This window comes from Sorghum bicolor, chromosome 7 (genome assembly GCF_000003195.3).
Source record: "Sorghum bicolor cultivar BTx623 chromosome 7, Sorghum_bicolor_NCBIv3, whole genome shotgun sequence".
NCBI lineage: Eukaryota > Viridiplantae > Streptophyta > Magnoliopsida > Poales > Poaceae > Sorghum > Sorghum bicolor.
Genome location: NC_012876.2, coordinates 15,558,007 through 15,575,225, shown reverse-complemented (window position 1 = coordinate 15,575,225; position 17,219 = coordinate 15,558,007). Strand labels below are relative to the sequence as shown.

General features: G+C 39.1%; 1 protein-coding gene and 1 long non-coding RNA gene across 2 annotated transcripts; both read left to right on the top strand.

Annotated features, from left to right (window-relative positions):
• On the top strand, positions 2,171-3,685 carry LOC110436876. Its single transcript, XR_002454755.1, has 4 exons — positions 2,171-2,240; positions 2,420-2,492; positions 3,372-3,423; positions 3,615-3,685. It is a non-coding gene; the product is annotated as an uncharacterized LOC110436876 (long non-coding RNA).
• LOC8067937 (ADP-ribosylation factor 3) lies at positions 5,473-11,735 on the top strand. The gene is made up of 8 exons (XM_002445259.2): positions 5,473-5,825; positions 5,958-5,996; positions 6,100-6,162; positions 7,546-7,564; positions 8,872-8,983; positions 10,380-10,427; positions 10,909-11,039; positions 11,324-11,735. The coding sequence occupies exons 1-8, from the start codon at positions 5,723-5,725 to the stop codon at positions 11,355-11,357; spliced, it is 549 nt and encodes a 182-aa protein (XP_002445304.1). The 5' UTR covers positions 5,473-5,722; the 3' UTR covers positions 11,358-11,735.

The following is a 17,219-nucleotide window of genomic DNA, read 5'->3' as shown; positions in this document are numbered from 1 at the left end:
CTCCATAGCTTTTGCAATAGCTTGCTTCTGCTCATCTCTGAGATTGGCTTCTGTCACGGGGATGACGTTCTCCAAGTCGAACTCGGTATTCGCCATGTTGATCTTGATCTTGAATATGTCCCACTAGGCGTGCCAAAAGATGTGTTGGTGCAAAACTTAATCTGCAAACACAAAGGGCTAATACCCGATTCAAACGTTAAGGCGTGCCAGCCGATTTGACCTTACAATCGACAAAGGTGGTAACTCGACCACTTTGGTCCCAACAACAGCGATGCGCCCGGATGTCACCAAGAGGTGATCACGCGGAACTTGAGAACACGCCGACCTTAAGTCGACGAATTCCTAAGAACTCATAGTAAAAAGAAAATATGACGAAGTCGTCGAAAAAGTAGATGCTGGAATATAAGTAAAAACTTGTGTTTGATTGATTGATAGATTGTCTCATTACATTGCCCTAGGGTCTATATTTATACCCTGTCTGAAGAGCTACAACCAGACACGACTAGGATTGGAATTCCAAACTAAACGGAACCTGTACACAAAACGAATTCTAATAACTAAGGAAAACATAAAACTACCCCCTTGTAACCGACCGGGGTACCGCCACAGATCAATCGACAATCTCCACGCTTTCCTTCAGAGCCATCGGCAGACCTCCTGTTGCGGCCATCGGTAAACATTTATACTGATCATCGGCACGAACACGTCACCACCTCTAGACTTAGTCACATTCAGTTGCCTCTTCATCGGCAACCACCTTCATCGGCAACTTCCCTGCAGACTAGTTACCGTTACTTCATCTACCGATCTATGCTTCACTAATCCCTAGGTACGTGTCAAAAGATACGTGTCCAAAAACGGTGTCAACATGATGTCAGCACCTGAGATTCTTCAGTTTGTTAAAGCTGCAGATTGCTATCCGAATGTCTCCATTGCATATCGGATTCTCCTAACTATTCCAGTGACAGTCGCATCAGCCGAAAGAAGTTTCTCCAAATTGAAACTGCTGAAAAGTTGTTTGAGATCAACAATGTTACAAGAAAGATTGAATGGCTTGGCTATGTGCAGCATTGAGAAGGATATTTTGGATGATATTAATCTTGATACTATTATTGAAGATTTTACATCAAGAAATGCCCAAAGACGGTTTTTATCAAGGCACTGATATTATATTTTTTTTGAGGTAATCATAATGGTTACTGTTTTTAGTTTTTTGTTACACTATTGTTATGTTTTATGAGCTATATATATTACAAAGTAATTTTTATTATTCATATGCCTATTCGGGGCATTTGGCTACCGGACATGCAAAGTGGCGCGCATTAGCTGAAAGACACTTTTTCATGTAACACTCACCACCAAAACAGTTGCCATTTGTAAACCATAAGGCCAATGGCTATGAAATTTTAACAGCAACAAGATATGATAGTTATCTACAAATCATCTAATACTCACTTCCATAGAAAATCTTGTTAAGGACATGAAATCATGTCCACCAGCAACCTTAACACCATGATTTGCTGGTGGACATGATTTCATGTCCTTAACGAGATTTTCTATGGAAGTGAGTATTAGATGATTTGTAGATAACTATCGTATCTTGTTGCTGTTAAAATTTCATAGCCGTTGGCCTTATGGTTTACAAATGGCAATTGTTTTGGTGGTGAGTGTTACATGAAAAAGTGTCTTCCAGCAATGGTCACCACTTTGCATGTCCGGTAGCCATTTTTCCCTATTCATATATATACTACAATTTTGATATTAAAAATTAGTTCAACGGGCCCTTATCTTGTGCTTGCCCAAGGGTCCTTAAAATTATAGAGCCGGCCCTGGGTCGATGGAAGGGCTATCTGCATATTGATGACTAAGACATGCTATTTAATGCTTTATTATTGTCTTTATTACAATTTGCAAACAATCTATAAAAGAAATTTATCAAAAAACTTTAGTAGATTTCTGGTCACGATTGATATAATGATTTGTCCATGTAATAGTTCTGGCATCTCAATAGTGCTATAGTTTAATTATTTGTCCATGCAAGACCATGTTTTCTACACATTATGATTTGTAAATATATAAATTGATTAATTATTTGCTCATCCACATGACTCAAGGTCCCATGTCTTCTTTTCATTTGATGAAATGCCTAACACATGAAAAAATTATATTGCTTGTCTTATAGAATACCAACGTGCTCAAGCGAATATCTCTGGTTGCCTTCATCCTATCTCAAACACGATGTAAGTACCTGACAATTATTCTGCTTCTCTGTTGTTGCAAAATTCTTATGGGCTGGTTGTGGTATAGAGAAGTAGTAATCCATAAGCAAGCTTTGTTTTTATCAAATTAATGAAATCCAATATCTATTGTTTAACCTGTGCTTTCCAATAGCTTATATTATATACTTGCTTTATTTCAGAATACTACCTACCTGCTTCCTGAGGGGAGGCAAAAACTGAAAGTCCGTTGCCCAAGCCTTTTGCAGAGAAGAGGTATTCTAAACAGAATAACCACTACCATGTAGGCCACAGGTTCGCTACAAACAATTAGTTCCGGTTAGGAAATAATGTAAATGGGTACTTATACGCCCTGTGAACATAACTGAAACATAATGAAGTTCGGTTCAGAAATTTGTTCTTAGAAAAAAAAATCTTTGTATAAAAATATTTTTTTACCATAATATGATGATTTGTCTCTCAGATTGAGCTACATCTGTCTGTCGCTCCACCTAGAGTAGGTCATCAATCACTATTCTTCTTCCCTAAGTTTTACCAACACATTACACTAAGTCCATCATCATTGCATCAGGATAGCGTTTTGCTTCTAAGTCCTTGTTCTCAGGGGCTGCTGCATATATAAATGCCTATTTGGCATAGTTGAACCGTCATCACCATACCCTTAAGGTCAGCATGTACAAAATGCCTCATGCTCTGACTTAAAAGGGTCTATTTTTGTGCATCTCCTGACTGGAAGTTATGGTAGTTTGTATTATTCCGTAATAAATTATATGTTATACTACACTTTCTCTAATTAAGCATCGACATATGCTGCAATTAAAAAAAATCCTATGATTTCTTCAAACATATGCCTCGTATTTGAACTAAATAAGGCACCTGATAAGGGGAAGTTGCTTCCTGAAGCTTTGGTCAAAGTGCTTCTAGAATACTTTTAGTTTCAGTTCGTGGTTTCACAGTTGCTTGAAAATATCTCGTAGTCTTGTGTTCTCTTTTTTTCCCTCTAAAAACAGGATGACATTTGCTTGGTAGTTGTCAATGTTTTCATCAGCTATCCTAATGCCATGATTCTAAAAAATTGGTGGTTCTAAAAAAATATGTAACCATATCCATCTTATTTATGCTTCCGTGTTGCAGGTTTATGTTTAGAGTATGTTTTTCTAACTCACACTTCATCTGCTAGCCTCAAGTAAGCCCTTGATTGCTCAGCCATTTGGTATATTAGTTGCAGACTATAAGAAATAATGCCTTAGATAAGCTGAGAGTTGTTTCGCCAATTCAATTAATATGTGAATTAGCGAACTTTATATTATCTGCTTTATGAAATCTTCCATTTGTCGCAGTTACCTAAAATGAATTTCCATTGTCATCATTACACAGTTTAATACACCTCTGATAAGCATCAAGGCTGCCACGTGCCATCAAGGCTTTGTTGCCAACTGCAATTCTGCAGATATTGGCACTCCATTTGCAGGTAAATTATGTGGATAACTGGCATGATTTTTTTTTAATTTTGACTTCCTGATATATGCCCAATGATACATACAGTCGAGAAGAGCTTATTTGAGGCACATGATAAAATCTGTGAGCTAAATTTGAGAAAAAACTTCCTAGATGATTCTTAAATTGAAGCTGATAACTAAACTTCTTTTAGCAGTGATAGGATGGTAGCTCCTAGCGCTTGATCCAATTTCTTAAATTGTCCCCAACTATTGTACGTAGCATTTATTCGAGCAAAATGAGTCATTATGAGATCTCTGTCTCCTTATTGATTTCATTGTGCTCAGCCATAGCATGGTCTAGAGCATTAATTTTTCTTTTCTTTTCTATGGTTAATATTTAGCTTTATGTCAAATAAATTGTTAATGAATGGATAGGATCTTACATATGTTCTACACGTGTGGCTATCTATAATGAGATTCTATGTATAACATGCCTCCTAAATCTTCAATTGTGATTCATTGATTGTATCTAATATTAATATGCCTCAAAGGGCGAATAGTATTTAAACCTTCAGTGCACCAATGTTTTGCAATATGCTTCATTGAGTACAGTGTATGCAGAATCGAACTCATGGTGGAGCATTTTGAAGGGTCCAATATATAATACATGTCTGAAAAATATCAAATATACATGACCATTGATTTTCATTATAGCTTTTAAGTTCTAATTGCATTATTCTATTATAGATTCATACAATGGATGATAATTGCCGTGCACCATTGGAAGACAAGACTAACACCTGTAAAAAAGATAATGTAACATTGTATCAAATATTACATGGCATGTACTATGTGTATGTTAACTGATATTAATCTAAATTACATGCAGTCGATGGGAATTCTACACAGGATGGCCAAAGACTACGAAAGAACTTTGTGATTGACCTATTGGCGTACGATGGGAATTCACGGTGGTGTATGATTTCTGTATCCGTACGAGAATATCTTAACCGCATTACGGGTGGAAGACTTTGAAAGACATAGTTGTGAAAGACTTATCTATCATGCACTTAATTCGGTAGTTACTTGACGCTTATTTATTTGAATGTGGCTTGAAATAATATATTGCTAAGCCAAGTTAAAGTTCATTTGTCTCAATTTCAACCAACTATTTATGCTTTTACTGTGTTGAAAATTTGAGGCTCTTAAACTATTTTTTCTTAGTTCATTATGTTGAATTATATTAAAAATTTTAAGAGTCGAGTAGCAATGCAAGATCAGCAATATTAATATTTTCCCGTAGCAACGCACGGGCATGATCCTAGTACTCCATATCAAAGGATTTATCCTATAGTCTCACATATTCTAAAAGAAACTTGTACCTTTAACCCTAAAATGGTTTCAGTACATGGCATAATTGAATGGTAACTCTAACTCCAGTCTTCTCTTTTTTTACCTAAATCTTCACTTATTATTCAATAAAACATGTAACTTTCTGTCATTCCAGTTGCTAATCTATTCTGTCAATTAAATTGCAAGCAAGAGCGAGTCATTCCAGTTGCTAATCTATTCTGTCAATTAAATTGCAAGCAAGAGCGAGTAGAGATAATAAAATCTAGAAAAAATTAATGTGTATAATCATTTAACCTCTCTAAATTTTTCTTTTATCCACATCGAGACATATGCATGATTCTAAACCCATCATAATTCACCTAAACCCCCATAATTCTTTCCTAACTTCCCTATACCAAACAAAATAAATAAAGAGTCAACCAAAAGAAAAAAAAAAGGGGGGAAAAAAAAGCCCACCATCATCGCCCTTCCTTCTGGTGGTTTTCTCACCGACCCCAGCGGCTCCTCCCCGGTCGCGGAGTCGTCGTTCTCGTCTTCGGTACTCGCGCGCGCCAGCTCACTTCACCTCCTCCTCCCTTTCCCTTCCCCAGATCTTCCTCCATCCTTCCCTCAGAATCCCAGATCTCTCTCGGCCCCGTGCCCAGCGCTCCCAAACCCTTGCGCCGCCGCGGGTGCCAGGCCGCGAGCGTCGCCATGGGCATCGTCTTTACGCGGCTCTTCTCGTCGGTCTTCGGCAACCGCGAGGCTCGCATCCTCGTCCTCGGCCTGGACAATGCCGGCAAGACCACCATACTCTGTAAGTCGCACCCGCCCCGTTCCGTCCCCTCTCCCTCCTCGAATCTCCGCAGTCCCCCCCGCGGATCTGCGGTTCTGTTCCGCGAGGGTTCCCCGATTCTGATCCTTCCGTGTGCTTTGCTTCGTTTCACAGATAGGCTGCAGATGGGAGAGGTCGTCTCCACGATCCCAAGTGAGTTCTGATTTACCGACTCGTCATTCCTGTTGCTGGTTGGAGTTATTGGATTTGATGTGATGCCTTGTGTGTGTGTGTGTGTGTGTGTGTGTTGTTGCAGCAATCGGGTTCAACGTGGAGACGGTGCAGTACAACAACATCAAGTTCCAAGTATGGGATCTCGGTGAGTTGCTCTGGTCTCGCCGCTCTCTTTTGCATTCCTATTGATGAGTGATAATGGACTGTTGAGCAATCAGAAGTGCAATTTCGACCCAAAACTTAGAGACAATTATGTGAAGAGGCAATTGAAACTCAGCAAGAGTGAGCTATCTAGCGATGACTCTGTGAAAGATAATTGAAATGGCACTTCATTCTGTATGCTTCTACCAAAAGCCAAGTGCGTGAGTAGCTATGTCCATCTAATAATGTGTCTGTTTTGTTATCTCGGTGTAGAATCATCAACTCCAGTGCCACTTTGCCTAGCATTTTTAATGGCATCAATGGATCCCAGCCTTCCCTGCTTCTTTGTTTCCTTCTGTTTGTGCCACCCAAGATAGCATGGTATCTTAAGTAAGATCGATCGTCTAGATACAAGTGTGGTACATGTTGGCCCATTTTGTTTTAATGTTTTATGAGGACCCACTATTCTTATGTGATTATGTCTTCTTTTGTCAGAGGCTTCAATCATTTTGTTTCACTCCTTATCCATGTTCGGTTTGTTTTACGGGAAAATAGGGTGTTTAAATTTCAGAATGTCTATGCTATGGTGCTTGCTTGCCTTAATTCAGTGAACTTTAGAATTTTTCTAGCGTGCTGCTCCCTCCAAGCTCCGTGGCTCGAAAGTGAACGGTTGATGATGTTGGACAGGACGCTGCTCCTGTGCTTGGTGGCGTGCTGGTCGATAGCCCCAATATGCTCCATGCCTTGCGTGGTGGAGCTGAACTCTAGTCTTCTGGAAATATCCACGATGAGGGAGTTGGAGGTGAAGCCGCGGCCAAGTAGGTTCTTTGCCTTGGGTTTGGCAGCCGCTGCTGGCCATTTACCACAGCTAGCGTTGGCCTTGGGTCTGTGATCTGGAAGGGGATGGCCTGTGTATAGTTGGTGCAGTAGATGAGCTTGGATGGATTAGTGTTAGAGCTCAACAATCCTAGACGAGCTTGGAGAGCTCGAAGGATGGGTGGCCTTGAGCTTGGAGAGGGTGTGAATGCCTGAAAGCTCAAAGGAGGTGGGGATGAGCTGGACCTATGGTTGCCTCCTGCTGGATCAGAGGTGAGGAGATCAGAAGTAAATGGGATGTGGTCATGTGGGAAAGTGGCGAAAGGGCCTCTAGCTGAGCTGGTTAGGTGGCTTGAGTAGCACTCCCTAGATCCTGAGTTTGACTCCCCGTGGGAGTGAATTTTTTGCATTGTACAAATGTAGTGTGTATACTACTTGTTCAACTCCAAATTTGAGGTCACAGCTAACTTTTGAGTGTCATCACTTTAATCTTGTTGGTACTTGTATTATTTTTTTTGGTCCTTGAAAACATCCATCTTTCGGTATTAACACCCAACTTTCTTCTCGACAGGTGGTCAAACAAGCATCAGGTACTGGCTCTTTATCATCATATTAAACTCGACTATCATTTCTGTAGCAAATAGTACTATTCCATTTATTTAACTATTGATGAAAAATAGTTCCAACAGAGGTATTCTAATACTACCTTTTTGTTAATTATATAAAGTAATTGGTGGATAATACCCGTCTTTAGTACCCTGACACTTCAGTTTCCACAAACTAAATCATCAGGCTGTAAGAACAGATATATTTAATAAAGATAAGGATTTTTCTTTTTCCCATTGCGGGACGAGCCTGAATTTCATCAATATGCAACAAATTAGAAAGGTTCCTCATTGCAGCGTTTAATGTCTCCCGAACCATGTAAACATCAAGCTTTTTGTAAGATAGAATTGTAAAGATTGGATCATACTGAAAATATCTTAATCTAGTTTTTTATATGGAAGCCTGGCCTAGGCCTATAATACTGTATAATGTACATTGTGCCTGTCTTGGATGTAATCTTTTAGGTCGATCCTTGCCAACATGGACATGAAAATGAACTGGGCCATGGGGAGAGATATGCCTGGTGTTCCCCTTAAGTAAAAAGCTAGACAAAGATAGGAAGAACTAGGCAGCTTTATGTTAATAAGAAATAGGCACCCAATTTCACCAAAACGAGGACTCATTGGTGGCCTGGAGCCCTGGACCTAAGTCCACACCCTCAACCAGTTGATCTAGGCTGTCACACTATAATCCAAGAGTTGTAATGGTTTGGCCTTGGATCATTTCATAATTTGGTGGCATAATATATATGACATATTCATGCATAGCAGAGTGGATACAGATACACAATGAAAAATAGTCCAGAGGGAGTGCATCCTACTGATCTTCAAAATGTGGTGTAGTTGAATCCGAGAAACTCTAGTGGAACTAGTTTATGGAGATGGTCTAAAATGGGAACAGGATATGATAGTCTATACGACGCCATGTCTAGATGCTTTTGTAACTTCCTCAGTTGCTGATATTTTGTTTCTGTATTCGTTTCCACGTGAGCACTGTTTTAGGGGAAAAAAGACATTCAAGTGTTGTACTAGTCGTATAAGAACTTTTGCTTTTTATACTTGTATAAGTGTTGGAATGATCCTTTATGACATAGAGCATGAATTTTCTTGAATCCTGAGACTACCTGGGTTTCTTAGATAAGACTAACATGTCAACTGGTTTGGACTTTCATTACCCTTCCTGTGCTTTTGAATATCAGAACTAGAATTGTTACTTTTAGCATGATGATTTTTTTTCATGAACTAATACATTTAATATTCCATCAATATCTTTGTCATGTGTGCATTTTCAGGCCATATTGGCGGTGCTACTTTCCAAACACCCAGGCTATCATATATGTTGTTGATTCAAGTGATACAGATAGGCTTGTAACAGCAAAAGAAGAATTTCATGCCATCCTTGAGGTAATGCTCCACCATCTTAAGATCCTCATTTGCACCAAACAATCTGAGATACTTTTCCTGGCCTTATTTGACCTAGATTTAACATTTCTTGCCAATTTTCTGAGAAGAAATGAAAAAATTGACACATTTTGTTAATGGAATGAATGATTATTCATGCTGATTGAATAATGCAGTATGTGATTTGCTGATTATTTTGCAATGGATAATTTCATGAGGGCCATATGCATGATATTAGGGAATGCATTTCAAGGCAGTGTTGCATGATACTCACTCCGTCCTTGTTTTACAGGCGTACTAGAATTTTTCGCTAAGACCAAGGAGTATTGATTCTCCTTAACCCATCCAGTCTGGCCGCATAAAAAAACGATTCGATTTCCACTTGCTGACATAAATGCCGCACAGCCGTGACACCCGCATGCCTACATGCACACACCGGATTGGCTAGACTCCCTCATGCATGCCGTTGCGGCCACGCCCCGGCTCTCGCATGAAGAAACGAAGCGTCACGCCGGACTACCGCGTGCAGAAACCAAGCATCGCGAATAACTACCCGCCGGACGACCGGCCACATCCCAGGCATGCAACGCCTAGTACTCCTGTGAATACAGGAAACTTTTCCAGAGCTTGGGCGCCTGTAAATATAGGACGGAGGGAGTATTACGGAATGCATGATTTCTGTTGATATATCTAATATGTGTTTGATTCTGGTAGCGGTATGGAATATTGGTGGAGCATGGGTGGTAACAAGATTTTACTGTTTGATAGTATCACTGGGTAATGCTCCCTCCTTTCCAAATTGTGAGTCACTCTGGCTTTTTTATAAATCCCTGAACGACTCACAATTTGGAAGGGAGAGTATCATATCTAGAAAGTTCTACTTCTAGTTTTGAAAGGCATTGATGTTAGGGAAAGCGGAGCTGGCCTAGGGGCTCACGTGATACTGTTGAACAGTACTGCATGAATAGTACCTGACAGATTAGATTGGATTGGTTTGGTTTGTTCGGAAAGAGATATGTTATATTGATTCAGTTTGGATATTTCCTTGGGGGTCAAGCCAGCCATCTCTATAAAAGATAGAATCCGGTATCGATTGTAATCAAGCAAGAAGAAATCCTAAGATAGTTCCCGAGGAAGGGTGGCTATCTATGATCTCTATGCTAATCCATCTACCCGTTGCCAATCCATATCAATTGATATGTTTGTAAATATTTTGACATTTGGAGCTTAGACATATTAGCTAGGGTGCATATGCCTTTAGGTCTCCTTTGTTGCAGAGCTACAATCTAAATTTCTTTTACTGAATGGCTTTTTTTTCTCGGAATAAGAAAGTCTAGTAAGCATGGGTGCCCTTAAATCTGTTACATTTACTGATTTGATGTGTGCCTTTACATGGCAGGAGGATGAGCTTAAAGGTGCAGTTGTCCTTGTATATGCAAATAAGCAGGTAAAAAGAAGAATTTTGAATTTCTCATACTGTTCTGGATTTGTCATTTTCCATGATTATCAGAATTAAACTGCATGTTTATATTTCTGTGCATGTAATCAGATGAACGCTGGCATCAGCAGCCATCACTTCAATGTTTAAAATGCTGATATTTTCACTTGCCCTGTACTAAATATAAAGTGTACTCTATTTTGGTACTACATAAGCTCCCTGCTTTAAGATAGGTGTATATGAAGTGTAACTGTAATATTTGTTTCGAGTGTTTGTCTCCTTTGTAAATCATTCACTAGAACCATTGGTCTATCCATATAGCTTGCACACTCTTGTCAAATATGTGTACATACAATTCAGCATGGTGTACTCATTTCCAGAAAACACTAGTTTTCACTTGTGCCTTATGTTACTTGTACCCTGTAGGCTGTAGCTCTACTGTATCTCGTGTTTTTTTGCATTTTATCTGACAATGATTATTTTCATGCAGGATCTTCCAGGCGCACTCGATGATGCTGCCATTACAGAGTCATTAGAACTGCACAAGATCAAGAGCCGCCAATGGGCGATTTTCAAAACATCTGCAATAAAAGGAGAGGGGCTCTTTGAAGGTTTGGACTGGTAAGTGGGGTCAAAATTTCATGTCCTACAGGATGTTTCTGCATGGCAAAATGGCAAGATATGACCACAAGTGAATCAATATCTTTAATAAATCATTTGTATACCACCAATTAAAATAGTTCTTCCTGCGTTATCAAGTAGTGGCTGTACTGTCCGTGTCCTATGATCAGGCTGTAGTTCTATCTATTAATTACAAAACAAAACATGCTTATGCATTTACGTGATGATTGAGACACGTGGAGGCATTATTGGAGGAAGCTACTTATGGTTGGCTATTATTGCAGGCTCAGTAATACACTGAAATCTGGAAGCAGCTAATTAGGAGCCTCTATCTCCATGTCATGAATCATTTGCTGGATGGTAAAAAATAGAGCCGATGCTGCCCATTTCCTTGCAAGTCAGCGCACAAGTCCCATTCTCTTTGTTTTAACTCCAGAAGTTCTACACCACCATCAATTATCTGTAAAGTGCTTGTGAAAGTTTTTTGGATACTACATTAGATGTACCCTCATATTGAGATCAAGAATAGGTCTGTAGAAAATGATGAGCAAACTGTGCCAGTGTCTTTACTCGTAAATCTCATGGATTGTGACAAGTTTTTCCCCAATGATTAAGCGTACCCCATTTCTGCCTTGTCTTATCAGTGACCAGATGCACTGCATTTGTACCTTAATTCTTGAGCACCTTTTGCTGACACACTTACAATTTTTTTTAATCTCTGCTACCACTTTTACGAGTGTGTTCGTTTGAGCTTATCTGTTAAATTTGACGGCTATTTTAGTATTTTTTTTCTTACAATAAATCAGTGAATAGGATTTTTAGCCATGACTTTTTAGCCAAACAAACAAGCTCACATGAATCAACTGTTGCAAGATGTCGCAATGCAAGTTTCATTGGACACCTGTGGTTACTCATTTGGGAAGAACTTTGTTCTGGAATTGATATACAATTATAAAATAGTCTTAAGTCTAAGTTTTGAAGTACTTTGGGGGAGTTTAGATGTGAGGAGTGCGAAATTCTGAAAAGAAAATATATATTCTCCTTTGGGAAGAGTAGTAGTACTCTTTTTATCTCAAAATAACTATCATTCTCACTTCTTGAAGAGTTGTATATTTTTAAATTTGACTAAATATATGTAAAAATATTAATGTTTATAGTATTCAATAATTAATATTATTAGGTTAGATAGATCATTGAGTCTATTTTTATAATAAACTTATTTGGAGAGACAAATGTTCCTAATATTTTTTAAACTTGGTTAAACTTAAAATCTTTGATAATACCATAACGACACTTTGTTTCAATCCGCACCCTTGACATACTAAAATAGCCGTCAAATTTAACAGTTCAGGCTGGCCATAGCACGATGGAGTATGTCAAGGGTGCGGATTGAGCAGTTGTTTTCATGATTGATCCTTCCGGTGGCAGGAAAAGATTTGCATGTAGGCCCGGGCGTCCAGGCTGGCCATAGCACGATGGAGTAGATCGCACAAACCAGCCCCGCCTGATGAGACAAAGAGGACCTGCGAATTGACGTCAGCAGGGACGTCACCTGAAAGCAAAGGTTTGTTGCGCTGAACGAGTCTTTTACCTGTAGAGGCAGACTGTAGTTTTGCACCACGGACGTCTGTTCAACCGTCGTCTCACATCAGTTGCAGCGCTTAACGACTTGCCCTGGAATAAATCGCTTGCCAAAAGGCTAACGTCCCTTTCATGATAAATGTCATCCACAGTAGGACACGTGTTGTGTTGACAATTCTCCGCTTTTGCGAATCCGTGTTTTATTTCATATATTAACTAACAATTGTAATTTTTATGAGCACTTTCAAAAAAATGAGTCCACAAATCTTGAGACTTAACTTCTTTCCAAGTTTTCTCAAATTAAAGAAACTTCATTGTAAGGTCTCCTTTTGAAACATGGTAATTTTTTCTATTTCCTGTTTTTTTTCTTGTAAAAATAAACTAGTTTATGTGAAGTTCTTCTGTTTCAAAAGGGTCCTAAATTTCTTTGAAAAAAAAAAGAAACTTAGGTCCAAGTTTCTAATCAAAAGTCATACACTATCTAAGAAATATTTTTGTCATAGATCACACTACAGTTATAACTGTTTGTCATTTTTACACACTATGCTAGGTGGCCAAGAGCCACTACTAGACTCTACTCGCTGCTAAAATATCTAGTTGTGCTGTGACAACCGGTGGAATGAAAGCTCAAGGCCTTGTTTAGTTGTGGAAAATTTTTAGATTTTAACACTGTAGCACTTCCGTTTGTATTTAACAATTATTGTCCAACTATTGATTAACTAGGCTCAAAAGATTCGTCTCGTAAATTACAGGCAAACTGTGCAATTAATTTTTATTTTCGTCTATATTTAGTATGCATGTGCTACAAGATTTGATGTGACAGGGAATTTTGAAAAGTTTTTAAATTTCGGGTTGAAATAAACAAGGCCCAAGACGACAAAAACTCGGTTGCGATTAATGCCGAAAGGGGCAGCAGTGAGTGATTACACGTAATTGCGCTGGTCCTGTTTCTTTGGAGGCTTGGGGCAGGAAGGAAGGCTGGAACGTTCTGGAATCACAGGACCCGGAGGAGGATAAGGCCAACACCAACCTCTTGTGCTCCAATGGAGTGCTCCCAAAAAAAGAAACTCTTGAGGATAGGGCGAAGAGTTGGACGTGCCGGAAAAGGCAACCGTTGGTTGCTGCCAGTTTGATTACCATATACTCATCCACCACCCCAATCAATCAGACAGAAAAAGGGTTAAATAAAAAGGTGAAATCCCAGCCAACCCTTATCAAATCAAGCTCTCAATTGTGACATTTCCAACGCCACATTTAGGCTCGTACGTTCGATTCCTAGTTCTTTGAAACGATTCCTAGTTCTTTGAAACGATTCCTGCAGAAATGATTATGTATAACTTTAAAACATCCGGAATGGTTCCTAGGCTCATTCCACGCTAACTGAACGAGCCCGTAGGTTGTTTTAAATCCTGCACCTTTAGTGCTAACTTCGAGCAAACTAATTTTACCCTTCTCTAGTGATAAAGTGACCTGATTTTGGTTGTTTGAAGTATGCCATTTTTCATCTTGGTTGAAAAATAATTTTCAGAAAAAAATTTAGATTAAAAAGGTACGAGTTACAATTATACTCCCTCTATTTTTAGATATACACAACAATTATCTTTTTTGCCATTCATTTGACTATGTATTCTTTTTCTGAAAATATATATTTGGATAATAAATTCAACCGATCTACAAGGCGTGCTCAAAATACATTCCATTTAGAAAAAAATGATTGTATAGTTTCAGGTTTAATAAACGTTGTAACAGTGCAAATGCCTGGTTACCGGTAGTTCTAAAACCGCTGGTGCCGTTGGCGTTTCCTCTGTTTTGAGTGCGCCTGCGGTAGCCAGGTAAGGCCAGCCAGATTGTGTGAGCTCCAGCTGATGATCATTTAGTTCGAAAGCAACTACAATCCAGCACTTACCCATAGTGCTCCAAGCACACCCGTCACTCTCGGTCAACCTGACTTTTTCACCAAATTGTGGGCAAAAGGATCTAAAAATCTAGGCGTGGACGGTTTGTTTTGTTCAATCGACCTAACCAAAACAAACAGAGGCCTTCGCCCCAAAATCTAAAAAACTTTTCAAAATTTCTGTCATATATAATCTTACGGCACATGCATAAAATATTAAATATAGATAAAAAATAACTAGTTATATAATTTATCTGTAAATCACGAGACAAATCTTTTAAGTTTAAACACTAATTATTAAATATAAACAAAAGTTTTGTAGTAGTGAAATCCAAAAATATTTCACAAGGCCGGAAAGGAAAACAATACAGTAGTAATATTTCTGACCAGTGCACGGCTGCACCGTCCCTGCAGAACAAGGAGAAAGACCAGTGCGCTTCGCTAGCCGACGTCATCATCCGAAAAGCCCCCGTTCCTATAGGTTGCTTCTGCCCGCGCAGTCCGACGTGGCACTAGGCCGGCGCTGCGGACGCAGCTACTCCCGGGCCGGCGGCCGTGACGCTGACGCACTGCGCGCCGCCCCGCCCCGCAGCTCCAGCTGGACTTTGTTTAGATGTCAAAAAATTTTATATTTTACTACTGTAGCATTTTTTTTTGTGACTAATTAGAATCAAAAGATTCGTCTCGTGATTTACTAGTAAACTGCACAATTAGTTTTTATTTTCGTCTATATTTAATGATTTATACATGTGCCGAAAGATTCGATATGACGAATAATCTTGAATTTTTTTTGTTTCAGATTGAACTAAACAAGACCCTGGTTTTCCAACCGGACCCGGGCACAGTAGCTTCCATCCGAACGTTCCAGAAGGTCACGTGTCGTGCCGACCGACCTCAGCCCGTCAGCCGCACGGCACGGCAGCGGCCGCGTGACACAACAGGCGCACAAAGTCAACGCGGTAGACCCCCGTTGACTTTTAGGTGGCCCCTTTCCCGCTTCGCCCGTCGAACACGACGCACGACGACGACGATTCGATAATTGTCCGCACTAATGCGAGTGCGCCACGGCTTTGTTGCACCTTTTCTTTTCTTTTCTTTTTTTCCTTTTTTTTGATTTGTGGAAATTATCACTCACGCAACACGGCTTTTCTTTTTTCACCTTTTTATCTTGCCGATCAATCATTCATGCATTCGGGGGTAAAAAAAAATAATATATAAAGAAAACCCGGTAGCCGCTCCGCACCAAGGCGCTCGAGTGGCGGCGCCATTGTTTAGCTTATCCCGGGGCAGGCGATGATGTGCCCTCTTTCGCTAATGATTCGTGTTTTGTTTAACTTAAGAGAGAGATTATGTTAATCGATCTGATGTTAACTAGTGCTAATAGCAACTTAAGCTCTAGACCAAGTAGCACGCACAAAGCTAGCCAATTACTATAAGTATATTATATATGTAGTATATGTTTGTTTGTGTCTTTGTGATAACGGGTTCATATACATGCATGCTTGATCGCCTTAGTTTGAAGACAAAGAAGATGTAACCAACCGATAACCACCGCCAACGGCACACCGAATTCTGTCACAAGACTATTACGGCTTGTTTGTCACGGCTCTTTCTTAAATGCTCATTTAGAGGAGCCGAGTAATTGAGGACAAGTCACTTTTTAAGCTCTAGTTCCTGGTCTAAAAACAGCTCTAACATACCCTTACTTGCTACGCGTGGTTTTGCTAATTTTGTCGCTTCAAGGTTAAAGTTGAAGAAAGCAGGATAAGTTATTACTCCCTGTATTTTAAATTATAATTTGTTTTAGTTTTTCTACGTATATGACTTTTGTTATGCATATAGATATACGTTATGCATGCACAATATAACCTATGTATCTAGACAAGCCCGAATAAATTACTACTTGGAATGAAGGGAGCACAAGTGATATTTAACATACTCCACCGATAAAAAAAATTATAGGGTTTACGATGAGTCAAACTTTCTTGAGAATTCATAAAAAAGTAATATCAACATTTATGATTAATAAACTGAAACATAATCAGTGTCACAATAATATTTATTTGTGACACTTATTATTTTTTAGTATATTAATCATAAATGTTGATATTACTTTTTTATGAATTCAATCAATTCAAGAAAGTTTGACTCATCGTAAATATATAATTGTTTTTTTATCGATGGAGTATGTTAAATATCACATGTGCTCTCTCTATTCCAATTTTTAAGTCTAATTAGTCCATGATTTAATAATATGGTGTTACAATAAAGTTACAGTAAACATATACTAATACCAGACTAATTAGTCTTAATAAATTCATCTCACAGAGTACTGAGGATTTTTATAATTTGTTTTATTATTATTATTATTTGTAATACCTAGGTCCTGTTTGACACGGCTCCACTTCAGCAGTGAAGCTGTTGTTTAGAGCTTTAGCTCTATGAAAGAGCATGTAAGAGCATGTTTTTAAAGGTTTTATCGGTAAAACCATTTCATTTTATTCTATTTTAAAAAGACGACTCCAAACACCACCGGAAAAAAGCCCCGCCAAACAGCTATATGTCATAGCGCTTCAAAACTTTTTATCCTGGACTTGTGACCTGACAGTTTTTCCTCGCTTGTACGGCATGATTGAGAAGGTCAGAGCAAGAAAACCGAGTTTCGGGCACTGGCAACAGGGAGACGAGGAACCCAAGCCAAGCAT

Coding starts and splice junctions, on each gene's coding strand:
- LOC8067937 (XM_002445259.2), top strand. CDS start 5,723: ATGGGCATCGTCTTTACGCGGCTCTTCTCGTCGGTCTTCGGCAACCGC. Junction 8,984..10,379: donor AATTTCATGCCATCCTTGAG/GTAATGCTCCAC, acceptor TTTACATGGCAG/GAGGATGAGCTTAAAGGTGC. Junction 11,040..11,323: donor CTCTTTGAAGGTTTGGACTG/GTAAGTGGGGTC, acceptor CTATTATTGCAG/GCTCAGTAATACACTGAAAT.